This window comes from Cetorhinus maximus, chromosome 5 (genome assembly GCF_964194155.1).
Source record: "Cetorhinus maximus chromosome 5, sCetMax3.hap1.1, whole genome shotgun sequence".
Taxonomy (NCBI): domain Eukaryota; kingdom Metazoa; phylum Chordata; class Chondrichthyes; order Lamniformes; family Cetorhinidae; genus Cetorhinus; species Cetorhinus maximus.
Window position 1 is genome coordinate 18,304,917 of NC_135883.1, and position 14,181 is coordinate 18,319,097.

Consider the following 14,181-nt stretch of genomic DNA (forward strand, 5'->3'; position numbering starts at 1 on the left):
AAATAGGAAACAATAGCACAAAAATAATTATTTAGAAATTCAAAACTTACTTTGGGGCTGCTATTTTTATTTCACCTTTTTACAAAATGCGTCATGTAAAAAAAGCTTCTTATAAATCTTCAAGTATAAAAATTACATTTAGAGAGAAACTCAGTCATTTGTAGTATTTCTGCTGAGGCATTTTTTGCAACGTAACTAACAATCATTCAGGCTTATAATCTCAAGTAGTCCCTTCTTTGAATTCCAATGCTCTGCACCATAAAGATCTATACCTATGATTTTATACACAGTGAACTCCTAATTTTAAATTTATAACTGTAGGCAGTTGTCAAATGGAACCCAGATATTCCCTCCAGGAAGTGATGGAGAAGATACAAACGCACCAACTGTTCCAGTAACATTATAGATCATATGATTTTGGCACTCCTTTCAGTTGTATGGAGATTGAGATAGAAAGGTTGCCACTGGAAATAAACCAGGCCCTACATAATATAATTTATACATTATATATATTCTGTTAGATATTATTTTGTTCTGCTGGGTATTTCTTCATTCATAAGAAAAATATATTCTGTTGGATAATATGAACAGATTAAGACTGCCAAATTATTTTATTTACCTACTGCAAGAATTTGAAGAATTTTAGAGCCTAGCCCAAGTGCACCAAACTGGAATATATTATTTCCACTTTGATAAAGAAAAATATATCCACACAAAAACAAAACTAATAAAATAACTACAATTTAAAAATACAAATATTAAACAGCACTGTAATGATATAGTCATTTGGTAGTGCAGAACTTGAGCATTACTGAAAAAAAGAGACGTCAAAGCTTTTTGTCTTGCACTATTCAGGACACTTCGCAAGAATAGCAAGGTAAGGAGAAAACAATAATTTATACTGGATGTGAAGAGAGTGCTGATTGGTTGACAAGTGGACTCTGGTGAAGCATTCCCATGGAGAATGCACCAATTGATGGTGGATGATAGTTAACTGCCAAGCATTGTTTGAAATTTAAACGAGGCAGCTTGACCCTGATTGGTCACAGCACTGCCCTAAGGAATGAGTCAGCGAATGGCTGTCACTTATTTTGTTTAGCTGAATCAGGCGCACATTCCTCAGGGTAATGCCTTGACCAATCAGGGTCAAACTACCTGGTTTAAATTTCAAACAATGCTGGGCAGTTAACTATCAGTCACCATCAATTGATGCATTCTCCATGGCAATGCCTCTACCAGAGTCCACTTGCCAACCAATCAGCACTCTCTTCACATACAGTATAAATTGTTGTCTTATATTGGTATTCTTGCGAAGTCTTCTGATGTGTACAAGACGAAAAGCTTCGACATGTCTCTTTTTTCAGCAATACCATAATGATATGTAGAATATTACTGATTGCTAAACAAATTACAAAATAATCCAATCAATGGCATTCAATCAACAAGAGTAAATGCAATTAAAAAATGTCATCTGAAAATTACAAGATTGGATTCATGACTCGAATTTCCTGAGAAGTACTGGTCATAGTTCACAATCAAAACAGCAAGTTTTGTTTAGCCCAATTTTTGATGCTGAGATTTTCCAATGCCATTTAAAGATGAAAGTCAGAGTTAACTTAACCTCCACAGAATATTTAAAAATGAAAATACTCTAGAATAAACCCATGTCAGGTATATTCAGTTAAATTAATTGCATTATTAATCTTATAATGCATGACTTAAGCCTGGAGGTTATGACATGGGAAATATGTTTTGAAGTACACTGGCCACATGACTACGCATGTAGTATAACTTGACTATTTGCCAACAAATAGAGGAACCTATGCCATCCTTTCCAGTGCTCCAAATCATGGGCCTGAACTTTTCAGGCTGTGGGCGGGCTCGGCGGAGCCAATCGCCATCAGCAATCAGCTCCGTGCCGCCATTTTATGTGGGCAGGCCAATTAAGGCCCGCCCAGCGCAATACGTGAGCCATAGTGCTCAGCGCTACCTGTGCGGGTGGGGGGAAGAGGGAGAGTCGGGGCCAAGTGCTCTTTCGCGCATGCTCAAAAGAGCGCTTCAATTTCCCTGGGGAATGGAGCAGCCTCGGGGAGACTGAATCGACATTGAAATAATTAAATAAAAGGATTAAAAATTTATTTAAACATGTTCCCTCATGTGATTGTGTCACAAGATGGGAGATGTTTTTATATTTAGGAAATTTTTAAAATTTATTTCATAAAAGATTTAGGAAACCTCATCCCGCTCATGGATGAGGTTTCCTTAAAAACACAAAGGCCGCTTGGCCTTTTCTCCCGCCTGTCAACATTAAGATTAACCTTAACCTACAATTATATCAAATACTTTGTTAATGGCCTTAATAAGCCGTTTACATTTTGACGGGCGTGCAGACAACTACGGTGCACGCCCGCCAAACAAAATATCGCGGGACTGCGTGATGACGTCGGGACGCACGCCCAATGTCATCGCGCGTCATTTTACGCATCAGGCCCACCCCCGCACGCCAACTGAAGAATCCTGCTCATGAATGTTTTGTACAGCAGTGTGCAGTTTGAAGTATTAAAGTTTTTATTTTGTACCATTATTTTATGGAACATCAGATGGCCCTTCATCACAAAATATACTAGTCATTTGATTAATACAGCAATTATATGACAGTTATAAAGTATAAAATTTATAATATATACAGACCATCTTTGCTGTCATTCGGTGTCTGTTCAGCGTGAGGAAAAACCTTGTACAAAGCAATTAGAATGCTTGTAAAGACATTTTCCAGCAGAGGCCTAATGATGTGCGATAGCGCTTCTCCTGAAGAGGTCACAGCTCGTTGTGAAGCAGGCACGATGTTCTGCATGGCAAGGTAGAAGTCCTGTGCACTTATAACAATAGACGAGACATCTAGCTGCAGCTTCTGACTAGTTGCATAAATCTGAGGATAGCGTCGGCGAAGGGCAAACAAGGCTGCCTCAGTGCAAAGTGCTTTAATATCAGCCCCACAGTAGCCTTAAAAAAATAGAAAATTCTTAAATATCAAAGCAATTAATTTATGTGACAACAATTCAAAATTAAAATAGTACTGCTGCTCTAAAATGCAAAAGATTTACTTTATTCATGGATTGTGAATTAAATCTGTAGTATCACAATTATTGAATGGCTATGCACAAAAGGTGGCCATTTGACCCATCGTATCCATGTCAGCTCTCTGCAAGAGCAATTCATTTAGCCCCCATTATCCCACCCTTTTCCTCTCTTCAGATGCTTATCCAATTCCCTTTTGAAAGCCTCAACTGAACCTACCTCCACCACATTCAGGCAGTGCATTCCAAATCCTAATTACTCATTGCGTAATTCTTTTCCCCCATATATTGCCTTTTGTTCTTTTGCCATCCTCCTTAAATTGGTATACTCTGATTCTCAACCCTTCTGCCAGTGGGAATAGTTCTTCTCTATTACACTGCCTAAGCCCCTCATGATTTTGAATCCCATTTTAAATCTACTAATGGCCTTCTTGTCTCTAAGGAGAGCAATTTCAGCTTTGCCAATCTATCCATGTAACAATCCATGAAGTCCCCCATTCCTGGGACCATTCTTGTATATTCTCTATAGAGTCTTCACATCCTTCCTAAAAGTGCAGTGCCCAGAGTTGGGCACAATACTCCAGTTGAGACCAAGCCGGTGTTTTACATTTCTCATAACATCCTTGCTTTTGTGCTCTCTGCCCCTATTTCTAGACCCCAGGATCCCCTATGCTTTTTAAATCACCTTCTCAACCTGCCCTGCCATCTTCAATGATTTGAGCACACATACCTCCAGGTCTCTCTGTTCATGCATCCCCTTTAGAATTGTACTCTATTTTATATTGCCTCTCCTCATTCTTCTGATCAAAATATATCACTTTACACTTCCATGCATTAAATTTCATCGCTCCACCTATTTCATCAGCCTGTCTATGTCCTTTTGAAATCGATCACTGTCCTCATTACAGTTCACAATACTTCCATGTTTTGTATCATCTGCAAATTTTGAAATTGTGCCCTGTATACCCAAGTCTAGGTCATTAATATATATGTTGAGAAAAGCAGTGATCTGAGGATCGACCCCTGGAGAACACCTTCCCCCAATCCGAAAAATAACTGTTCACCAATATTCTGTTTCTTTTTACTTAGCCAGTTCAATATACATGCTGCCAGTCCCCTTTATTCCATGGGAATCAACTTTGCTGTCAAACCTGTTAAGTGACACTTTATCAAACACCTTCAGGAAGTAATATACACAAATCAACCATGTTACCTTCATCAGTCCTTAAATCAAGTGAGTTAAAAAAACAATCTGCCTTTAACAAATCCATGCTGGCTTTTCTTAATTAAGCCATACTTTTCTAAGCGACTATAAATTTTGGTACTGATTATCATTTCTAAAAGCTTTTCTTTCAGCGAAATTAAACTAACTGGCCTGTAGTTGCTAGGTTCATCCTTACGCCTTTTTTTGAGAAAGGGAGTAACATGTGCAACTCTCTGGTCCTCTGGCATTACCCCTATATCTAAGGCGGGGGGGGGGGGGGGGGGGGTCGAAATTTAATGGCCTGGACCCCTATAATTTCCACCCTTACTTTTGTTAGCATCCTCAGATGGTATACAATTCAGTCCTGGTGACTTATTAACTTTAAGCACAGCCAGCCATTATAATATATCCTGTTTATTACTCAGTCATGTTGCTCAAATATTTTGCAGTACACACTGAATGCAGCCTTTTTTGACTACAAGACAAATTGAATCGGGGTGGGGTGGGGGGGGCGGGCAGGGAATTGAGGGTTTCGGATTAACTTCAGTATTTCAAGAGAACTTCTGATCTCATCAATCATGTCTTTTTTGCCTAGCTCTCAGCAGCTAATTCAAAGGCAACATTGGCAGAAGCTGCAGGTACAGCGTCTGAGCAAAGAATCAGCATGGTATAAGGCAGGGAGAATTGCTTCAACACTCTAGTTAGAAAAAAGCCAATGTAGGAAATCTAATAAGAACATGAAATACACGGGTGACCTGTTCATAACCAAAAAGAAAACCGCTTGGTTAAATTTTATGCACAGAATGATCGTCTGGTTTTCAATCCTGATAAGTATCTCCATCCTAACTACTACCCCAGCTGTTCTCTTTTTAGATGTTCAAGGTTTTGCGATGTATGCCCCACATTTGCATTTTTTTTTCCTTACCTTGCAGTAAACTTCCTTCAATCGATATGAGGTTTTGAAAGGACTGTTGCGTGGTCAACATGATCATTAAACAGCAGCTTTCAAATGTTTACCAGTTTACAATCCAAAATACATAGATGTAGAATCAATGACCAACATTCTCTACTTGAGCAAAACCATTTTGGGGCTCATTTATCAATACGCCTCTACTATTCAAAAAGACCATGGTGCCCTCTAATACTGGTCTCAAAATTATTCACTGCAGATTGAGCAGGTTGGACCTACTCATTCTATGCTCCAATGAGAGGTGATCTTATTGAAATATAAGGGTCTGAGGGGGCTTGAAGGGATAGATCCTGAGAGGATGTTTCCCCTTGTGGGGTAAATCTAGGACTATTGGGCACAGTTTAAAAATGAGAGGTCTCCCATTTAAGACAGAAATGAGGAGGAATTTCTTCTCTTAGGTCGTTAGTCTTTGGAATTCTCTTCCATAGAGAGCAGTGGAGGCTAGGTCATTGAATATATTCAAGGTTGAGTTAGACAGGTTTTTGATCTACAAGGAAGTCAAGGGTTATGGGAGATAGTCAGGAAAGTTGAGTTAAGGTCACAATCAGATCAGTCATGATCTTACTGAAAGGCAGAGCAAGCTCGAGGGGTCAAATGACCTACTCCTGCTCCTATTTCTTACAATCCTATGGTAGCAAGTGGCTGCTAAAGCATAAATAATGTACACTTATGCCATAAACTATAGAAAGGAAGTTGTACTCTATTAGCCTATATTTGAATTCGGACAGGTTGTGTACTTAAGCACACTGAGCAGCACATATATGTATGGGATTCGGCGGCAATACCAAATGCAATTGACCAAGGCTGAGGCTTTGAAGGATTTGTACCATGGATAAAATGAATCTGTAGTCATACTTATGAACATACAAATTAGGAACAGGAGTAGGCCATTGAGCCCCTTAAGCCTGCTCTGCCATTCAATAAGATCATAGCTGATTTGATTGCAGCCTCAGCTCCACATTCCACCTACCCCCGATAGATTCTTGACTAACAATGCTGTCAATGGTTATCTACCTCTGTCTTAAAAATATTCAATGACCCTGCCTCCACTGCTCTCCGTGGAAGAGAGTTCCAAAGATTCACGACCCTCAGAAAAGATTTCTTCTCATAAGTCATAAATGGGAGACCCCTTATTTTTAAACTGTGCCCCCTAGTTCTAATCTCTCCCACAAGGGGAAACATCCTTTCAGCATCCACCCTGTCAAGTCAATTAACTAACATCGTTATACTTCTATTATGTGGTTCTCCATACGCAGATGCAGGTTCCCATAGTCTGGGACCCCTATAGCCAACCAGATTGTGTGAGGTCAATGGCCATGAAGATTTCTTTTTTCACTGGGTCTGAGCACCTGTCCTGAGTCTAACTCTGGTCACCAAAAACACTGTTTTAGCAAGTGCAAAACTCCACAAAGCCTGCTGTTGCCATTATATTACAGCATGATATCATTGGCTGGATCATGATAATTCTTTATCGAGTCAGACATTTAGTGTGTTGTGGCATCAGCAACAGACAATGCGCTTATGCTGCGAATATGCAGTAAATTTGTCATTATAATTGCACACCACATGTGCAATTCAGAGTTGCAGGTTGAGTGGGAGAGCTGCAAAGTAAGTGCAGTGTAAATATAAGAGAGCAGTCCTCTAGACTGCTAAAACAAGACCAATCTTGCAGTATAAATAGATCTTTGGTGTCAGCAAATTGTCACGTCTCCTGCATTATGAGTCAAGATCCTGAAACTCCCTACTTAACTGATGGCTATGTGGCAACACCTTATCAAATATACTGCAGCGGTTCAAGAAAGCAACTCACCACCACTTCAGGTAAACTAGGGATGGACAATAAATACCTGACTTGCCAGTAACATTCATATCCAGAGAAAGAATTTTTAAAAATTGGTATTTTATTAATGCTGAGAAAACAAAAATCTCATCTCTAAAAATTGAAAAGGCATAAGGAACAAAATACCATACACCTTAACACACTTACTGATATGTAATAGACTCAAAATTTGGTTGAAGCTAATCTAGCTAAAAAGTAAGCACTTGCATGTTCAGTATAAGCTAAACAGCCACCACTCATCGAACTAGAATCAACCATACTTCAGCTCATCTCCCTTCAATATATTTAATAGTGCAACGCAGCTGCTCAAGCAATCATCGTCCAAAGTAATCATAAATTTCAATATACAATAATAAAATACTTTTAAAATGTGTTTATATTAAGTTAAATACTCACCTACACATTTTTCAGCTAACTCATCAAGGAAACCCTGCAACAGTTTTGGATTCCAGTCTCTGGTATGTATCTGAAATATGTGCTTTCGTGCCTAAACGGTTAACAAAAATAACCAGATGCAGCCTTAGTATTTTTGCTCCCATAACACTGCAAAATGGAACAAATTTGGAATCATAATTTTAAAACAACATTCATTCAAAAATCAGTATGTTAAAAATGTTTTCAGCCATTATTTTGCTTTTTCAGTAAAAGGATGATACACTCAAATAAAAAGAAAGTTTTTAACAAAACATATCTTCAATAATTTAGAATTTATATGCACAAAATGAATTATTTAGTAATAGAAATTCCTGCAAGGACTTTCCCCTCGAGAAGAGCACCTCTCTCCAGCGCCTAGGGATTGAGTTCTGCCTTAGTCCCAGTGTTGGTAATTTCACATGAACATTAATTGTTAGAATTTACAGTTTCTATGAGAGATAGATCATTGGAGATACACTGCTCACTCCTCTTCTGGTGCACACTTAGTAGTTGCACATCATAATCTTAGTAACATGACAACCAGAGAAAATTTAGAAACACCAAATGATGAAGTAAGCACAGGAGGAATTAAACAAAATACTTTTATTCCTCATCCTCCCTTGCCCCTGCAGCATGATATATAACGTAAGCAAATGAAATTTAAATGTCAGAGCCAATTGGCATTGTTCAGGATTTTCATTAGAGTTGGGGAAAGGGAGAGAAATTTACACTGAGAAATTTACACATCAGATGTTTATGAGTCACTTTTGATACTGAGCTCAGTTTTTGATGCCATCCAGTTAGGTCTGGACCAAGATGGATGACCATCTGTTCATGGTCCTCATTATTGGAGACTTGAGTGCAGGCTACATCAAAAATAGCATCAATAAAAATTTCTAATTTAGTGTGGAGAAAAAAAATGAATCAAAAAGTATATTTTATAATTAGGAAAATAAATGGTTTAGTCAAAGGATAATGGAAAAACTCCACCTTAAGTAAGTTTACAGTGGTGCATTTTGGTAGGAGAAAAATGAAAGTTACAAAATCCTGTAAGGACTCAATAAGCAATGATCTCCTTTAGTGCCCAAATTACTCCATGACATTTTGCAAAGCTAGGGTCCAAATGGAGGAAGAGGAGCAAAGGCACATAGGGGTACTGATACACAAATTATAAGCAGGAGTAGAGGTTAGTAAGGCTATAAAAATGCAACATAAAATACTGGGATTCATTTGTAGAATGGTACTGAAAGGCAGAGGAGTTAAGTTACACATGCACAGAACTTTAATTTAACCACGCTTGAAGTACTGTGCACAGTTCTAATCTCCACATTACGAAAATGATATAGAGGAACTGAAAAAGGTGCGATGATTTACAAGGATGATATCAGAACTGGAATCAGGGCAGATTGAGCAGGTTGGAACTCTTCTCTCTAGAAAATGCCAAGGTGTGACCCAATGAGGGTCTTTAAAATTATGAAAGGATTTGATAGGGTATCCATAGAGAAGATCTTTTCACTTGTGAGCAGTCCAAAATCAGGATATATAAATATTAGATAGTCACTAATAAATCCAAACAACAACAACTTGTATTTATGTAGTGCTTTTAACATAGAGAAATGTCCTGAGGTGCTTATGGGGAAGTCAGGAAAAATACTCTTTACCCAGAGTGTGGTTATATTGTGGAACTTGCTCTGCCAGATGGAGTAACTGAAGTGGATAGCATAGATGCATTTAAGCTAAAGCTAGATAGGTACCTGAGAGAGAAAGGAGAAGAAGATATGTTGGCAGGGTTAGATGAAGTGGGTGGGTGGGGGGGTGGTAGGAAGGGTGGTTCAAGAGGGGCATAAAGCACAGGCATAGACTTTTGGACCAAATGGCCTGTTTATGTGCTGTATGTTCTATGTAAATACACTGTAAATTGGGGCAGTAAAGTTAAAAAAAATATTACATTTAAAGGAGGGTTTGGAGTGGAAAAACAAAGTTATTTTGCTTCTATTACTCTTGCTTCTTTTGTGCACTTCCTGCCAACATTTACCACTATAAATTCCTGTGGAAATGCTGGACCAACATAGAAAACCAAGCAGCATTATAAATGAGACATTTATATTTTATCATCAGTAATGTCCATTAATATTTTACCTTACATCATTGATGTGATTGATATTGCTTCATTAAACATGCTGTATTGCAGCAACAACAGAGTCAATGTTTTACTGAAACTGCTGAGGGACCACATGAAGCAGCAAAAATCACAATCCATCTCAGACATTATCCATCAGCCATAGGAAAGCTACAATATAAAGCTTCAGGAAGGAAATAGGATGTTAAAACTTTTCCAATATACCTTTTTATCAGGCAGGTTAAAAAGGAATTCCCTGTCAAAACGACCGGGTCTCCTGAGCGCAGGGTCAATGGAATCAAGTCTATTTGTAGCACCAATTATAACTACTTCCCCTCTATTGTCCAGTCCATCCATCAGTGCCAGCAACGTAGACACTATTGAGCTGATAAAGAAATAATAGTTAACTTTTTTTCATTGATATACTGCAAGTATAAATAACCAGAACATATTATTAACTTTTAGTACACAAATAAGCCATTTACTTGAGTAACAAGGCAGCGTTCAGATAAAATATTAACATAAACTTTAGATTTCTAACGTATCAACTTTCAAAGTGAATCCAAAAGAGGAAATTTAAACAAAGTCTGATTGAAGTATTGAAGGGTTTATGTGGCAACATCTCTTCTTATAAAGAGAACAGTTCTAGCTAAATTTATTTTATTTGCCTGACCAAGAAGAACTCACTCAGGACAAACAGTTCAAGCTTGGTACTTCCAGACTGATATAAGTGAAACCTGGGAGGAATTGAAAAAGACTCTGTCTTGATTCAAGTATTTTGTTTGAAAAGTGTCATACCGATTCTTAATGAAAAAGCTTCATTTTATCCTCAGCATGGAAATAAAAATATTTTGTGGTACTGTTAAAGATTTGTAAAGTGCAAATAATGCTTTACTTGTTTAATCCAATTTGTTAAATGATTAAGTTTATAAAAAAAATACACTAAACATGGTATACTTGGACTTTCAAAAATAGTTTGATAAATTCTACAAGAGATCTGTTTCAAAGATCAAGATCAATTATCAAAGGTGCCAATGACTGCATGAGCAAAACAGCTGAAGGGCAGAAAACAAACAGGGTAACCTAGATGTTTCTCAGCCTGACAAAGCTAAATAATTCATTACGAAACATGCTGCAGCCGAATTCACAAATACACTCCCTATACAAATGTATTCCGCTTAAACCTTTGCTACTTTATCCATCAGAAAATATCAAGCCTCTCAAATAAGGCAATGTAGAAGAATCTATTGCTCTAATTGACTTGACAATCTAGGTACACTGTGGCCAACAATTTATTCAATCAGAAAATTAACTTATTTAATGTAATCAAGTGGCTGACTTGATAATGCTACCTCCACCCCACAACCAGATGGCTAAAAATTCCCAAATAATTTGATGTTAAGTTTAACATTCAATCTGAATCAGCAACTTTCTGGTACAGATGGGATTCCAACTTGGTATGTGTTAAGTGAGCACTGAACTATTAGATAAAGTCAAATGAGATAATTTCATGGTGGCTGAGCAGTAAGTAGTTAGAAAAATTCTATCAGATATTGTAGAAATTAGTGAATAGCAGACACACAGAAAAAAAGATTAAACTGAGATATGTTCAACAATTAGTTTTCTTGACCTTTTCATCAACACTGGAGGAAGAATTGCTCTGGAGGCTGTGTAGCAACATTGAAAATGCATTGAAAAAAAAAGTATTCAAGATGATCCTACACATAGAAAGCACTACAGTTTCTTCCCCTCATAATTATAGCTTTTCTTTCTCATCTGATAATTCTACATGTTTAAAAGCTCCATTACAGTTTAATTAGTTACTGCAGAATTCAGAAAACTATACCTATGAATTTGATCTTGTCTGCTGGAACGAACTGGCGCTAGACCATCAATTTCATCAAAAAATATAATGGAGGGTCGCATTAAGTAAGCCTGCAAAAAAATCAAATATTGTGAATAATACATACAAATTATATATAAGAATTACAACTGTGCATTCAAAGAAAATGGGAAATATGTTGCTACTTGCTTTCTTTACCTGATCAAACAGGAGCCTAAGTTGTCGTTCAGACTCCCCTACCCATTTGCTTAGACAATCTGCACCTTTCCGCATGAAGAATGAAACTTTCTTGTCTCCTACACTGCATTCGTTAGCCAGGGCTCTAGCTACCAAGGTTTTGCCGGTTCCAGGCGGTCCATAGAATAAACAACCCCTGTATCATCCAATGATAAAGAAAATAATTCATAATTGTACATCAGAGTTCCAAATATATTTTAAATATTTACTTCTGATTTTGAAATTCATGAGGCCAAAGTAGTTCTGGGCTACACTGTCCATTTCCCTCCTCTCCCTTCCATGGGATCTATTTCTTGCCCCTGAAAAGTCAGCCAGGAACTCCATCCGAAAGGCAGTGCAGAACATCCTCAGTACTGCATGAAAGTGTCAACCTAGATAATGCGCTCAGGTCTCTGAAGTGGAGCTTGAATTCAGGTCCCTCTGACTCAGAGGTAAGAGTGCAACCGTTGAGCCAAGACTGAAACTTAGCACAAGAACATAAGAATCAAGAGTAGGCCATCCGTTGCTTTGAGCCTGCCCCACCAATCAATAAGATCTTAGCTCATCTGATTCTGGCCTCAAATCCATTTTCCTGTCTGCCCCCATAATTTTGACTCCCATGTCAATCAAAAATTTAACTCAGCCTTGAATATATTCAATGACTCAGCCACCAATCCTCTCTAGGCAAGAAACTTCAACAGAAAACAACCTTCAAGAGAAAAAATAAATTCTCATTTCAGTCTTAAATGGAGATCGCTTATTTTTAAACATGTCCCCTAGTTCTAGACTCCCCCATAAGGGGAAGCATCCTCTCAGCATCCATCCTGTTAAGTCTTGTCAGGGTCTGAAATGTCTCAATAAGATCACCTCTCATTCTTCTTGGTCAATCTTTCCTCATAAACTAAGCCCTTCATCCTAGGAATCAGTCCAGTGAACGTTTTTTGAGCTGCTGATAATGCAATTATATCCTTTAAGTCAGGAGACCAAAACTGTACACAGTCCTCCAGACGCGGTTAACTAAGGCCCTGTATGGCTGTAGTAACACTTCCCTATTTTGATACTCGATTCCCCTTGCAATAAATGTCAACATCCATTTGCATTCCTAATCACTTGCTGCACCTGCACCTAACATCTTGTGATTCATATTGCAGGAAACGTTGGCCCCTCTGTGCCACATAATTCTGCAGTCTCTCGTTATTTATATATACTGCTTTTCCATTCTTCCTGCCAAAGTGGACAAGTTCATATTTCCCCACTACTTGACAACTTACTTTCCTACCTATCTTTGTGTCATCAGCAAATTTAGCTACCGTATGTAGTTTTTTATTCTTTCACGGGGATTAGGTATTGCTATCAAGGCCAACATTTGTTGCCCATCCCTAACTGCTGAGTAGCTTGCGAGGCCATTTGAGAGGGCAGTTAAGAGTCAACTATATTACTATGGATCTGGAATCACATATGGGGAGGCGATGGCATTGTGGTATTGTCACTAGGCTGGTAATCCAGAAACCCAGGGGTAACGCCCTGGGGACCCAGATTCTAATCCATCCAACCATGGCAGATGGTGGAATTTGAATCCAATAAAACTCTGGAATTAAAAGTCTAATGATGACCGTGAAACCATTGCCAATTGTCATAAAAACCCATCTGGTTCACTAATGTCCTTTACCTGGTCTGGCCTACATGTGACTCCAGATCCACAGCAATGTGGTTGATGCTTAAATGCCCTCTAAACAAGGGCAATAAATACTGACGCCCACATCCCATTAATAAAATATATATATATATATATATATATAATCCAGACCAGGATGGCAGATTTTCTGCCCTAAAGGGCAGAAACAATCGATGTCACCATCACTGAGACTAGCTTTCAATTCCAGGTATTATTGGATTCTACATTCCACCAACTGCCATGGTAGGATTCAAAACCAGAGCCTGGGCCTCTAGTCCAGTGACATTACCACCACCGTCTCCCCAAATTCAGTCCCTTCATCTAGGTCATTGTAATTGGTTGAGGCCGCAGCACTGATCCTTGCCACTCTGCTAGTAACCGGCTGTCAACCCAAAACAGACCCATTTTCCTCCATTCTCTGCTTCCAGTTAGCTAACCAGTCCTTTATCCATGCTAATATGTTACCCCCTACACCACAAGCTCTTATTTTGTGTAGTAACTTTCAACACCTTATCGAATGCCTTTTGAAAATCCAAACACACATCTACAGGTTCCCCTTTATCCACCTTGTTACCTCCTCAAAGAACTCTAATAAATTAGTCAAACACAATTTCCCTTTCAAAAAACCACGTTGTATTATGATTTTCTACATTTCCTACTATTACCTCCTTAATAATCGATTCTAGCATTTTCCTTATGACAAGTTAGGCTAACTAGCCTACAATTTCCTGCTTTCTGCCTTCCTTCTTTCTTGAATAGAGGCGTTACATTTGCAATTTTCCAATTCGCTGGGGCCAAAACCTAGGGAATTTTGGAAAACCAC

General features: G+C 38.3%; 1 protein-coding gene across 5 annotated transcripts in view; it reads right to left on the reverse strand.

Annotated features, from left to right (window-relative positions):
- Positions 1–14,181, reverse strand: part of atad2b (ATPase family AAA domain containing 2B) — a 169,678-nt gene that overhangs the window by 65,641 nt on the left and 89,856 nt on the right. For all 5 annotated transcript variants that reach the window (XM_078541574.1, XM_078541576.1, XM_078541572.1 and 2 more), the window contains exons 12-16: positions 11,666–11,840; positions 11,471–11,559; positions 9,850–10,009; positions 7,488–7,578; positions 2,692–3,003 (exon numbers count right to left, since the gene is read on the reverse strand). In XM_078541574.1, coding sequence (XP_078397700.1) covers positions 2,692–3,003; positions 7,488–7,578; positions 9,850–10,009; positions 11,471–11,559; positions 11,666–11,840 — 827 coding nt within the window. The remainder of the gene's footprint in view (positions 1–2,691; positions 3,004–7,487; positions 7,579–9,849; positions 10,010–11,470; positions 11,560–11,665; positions 11,841–14,181) is intronic.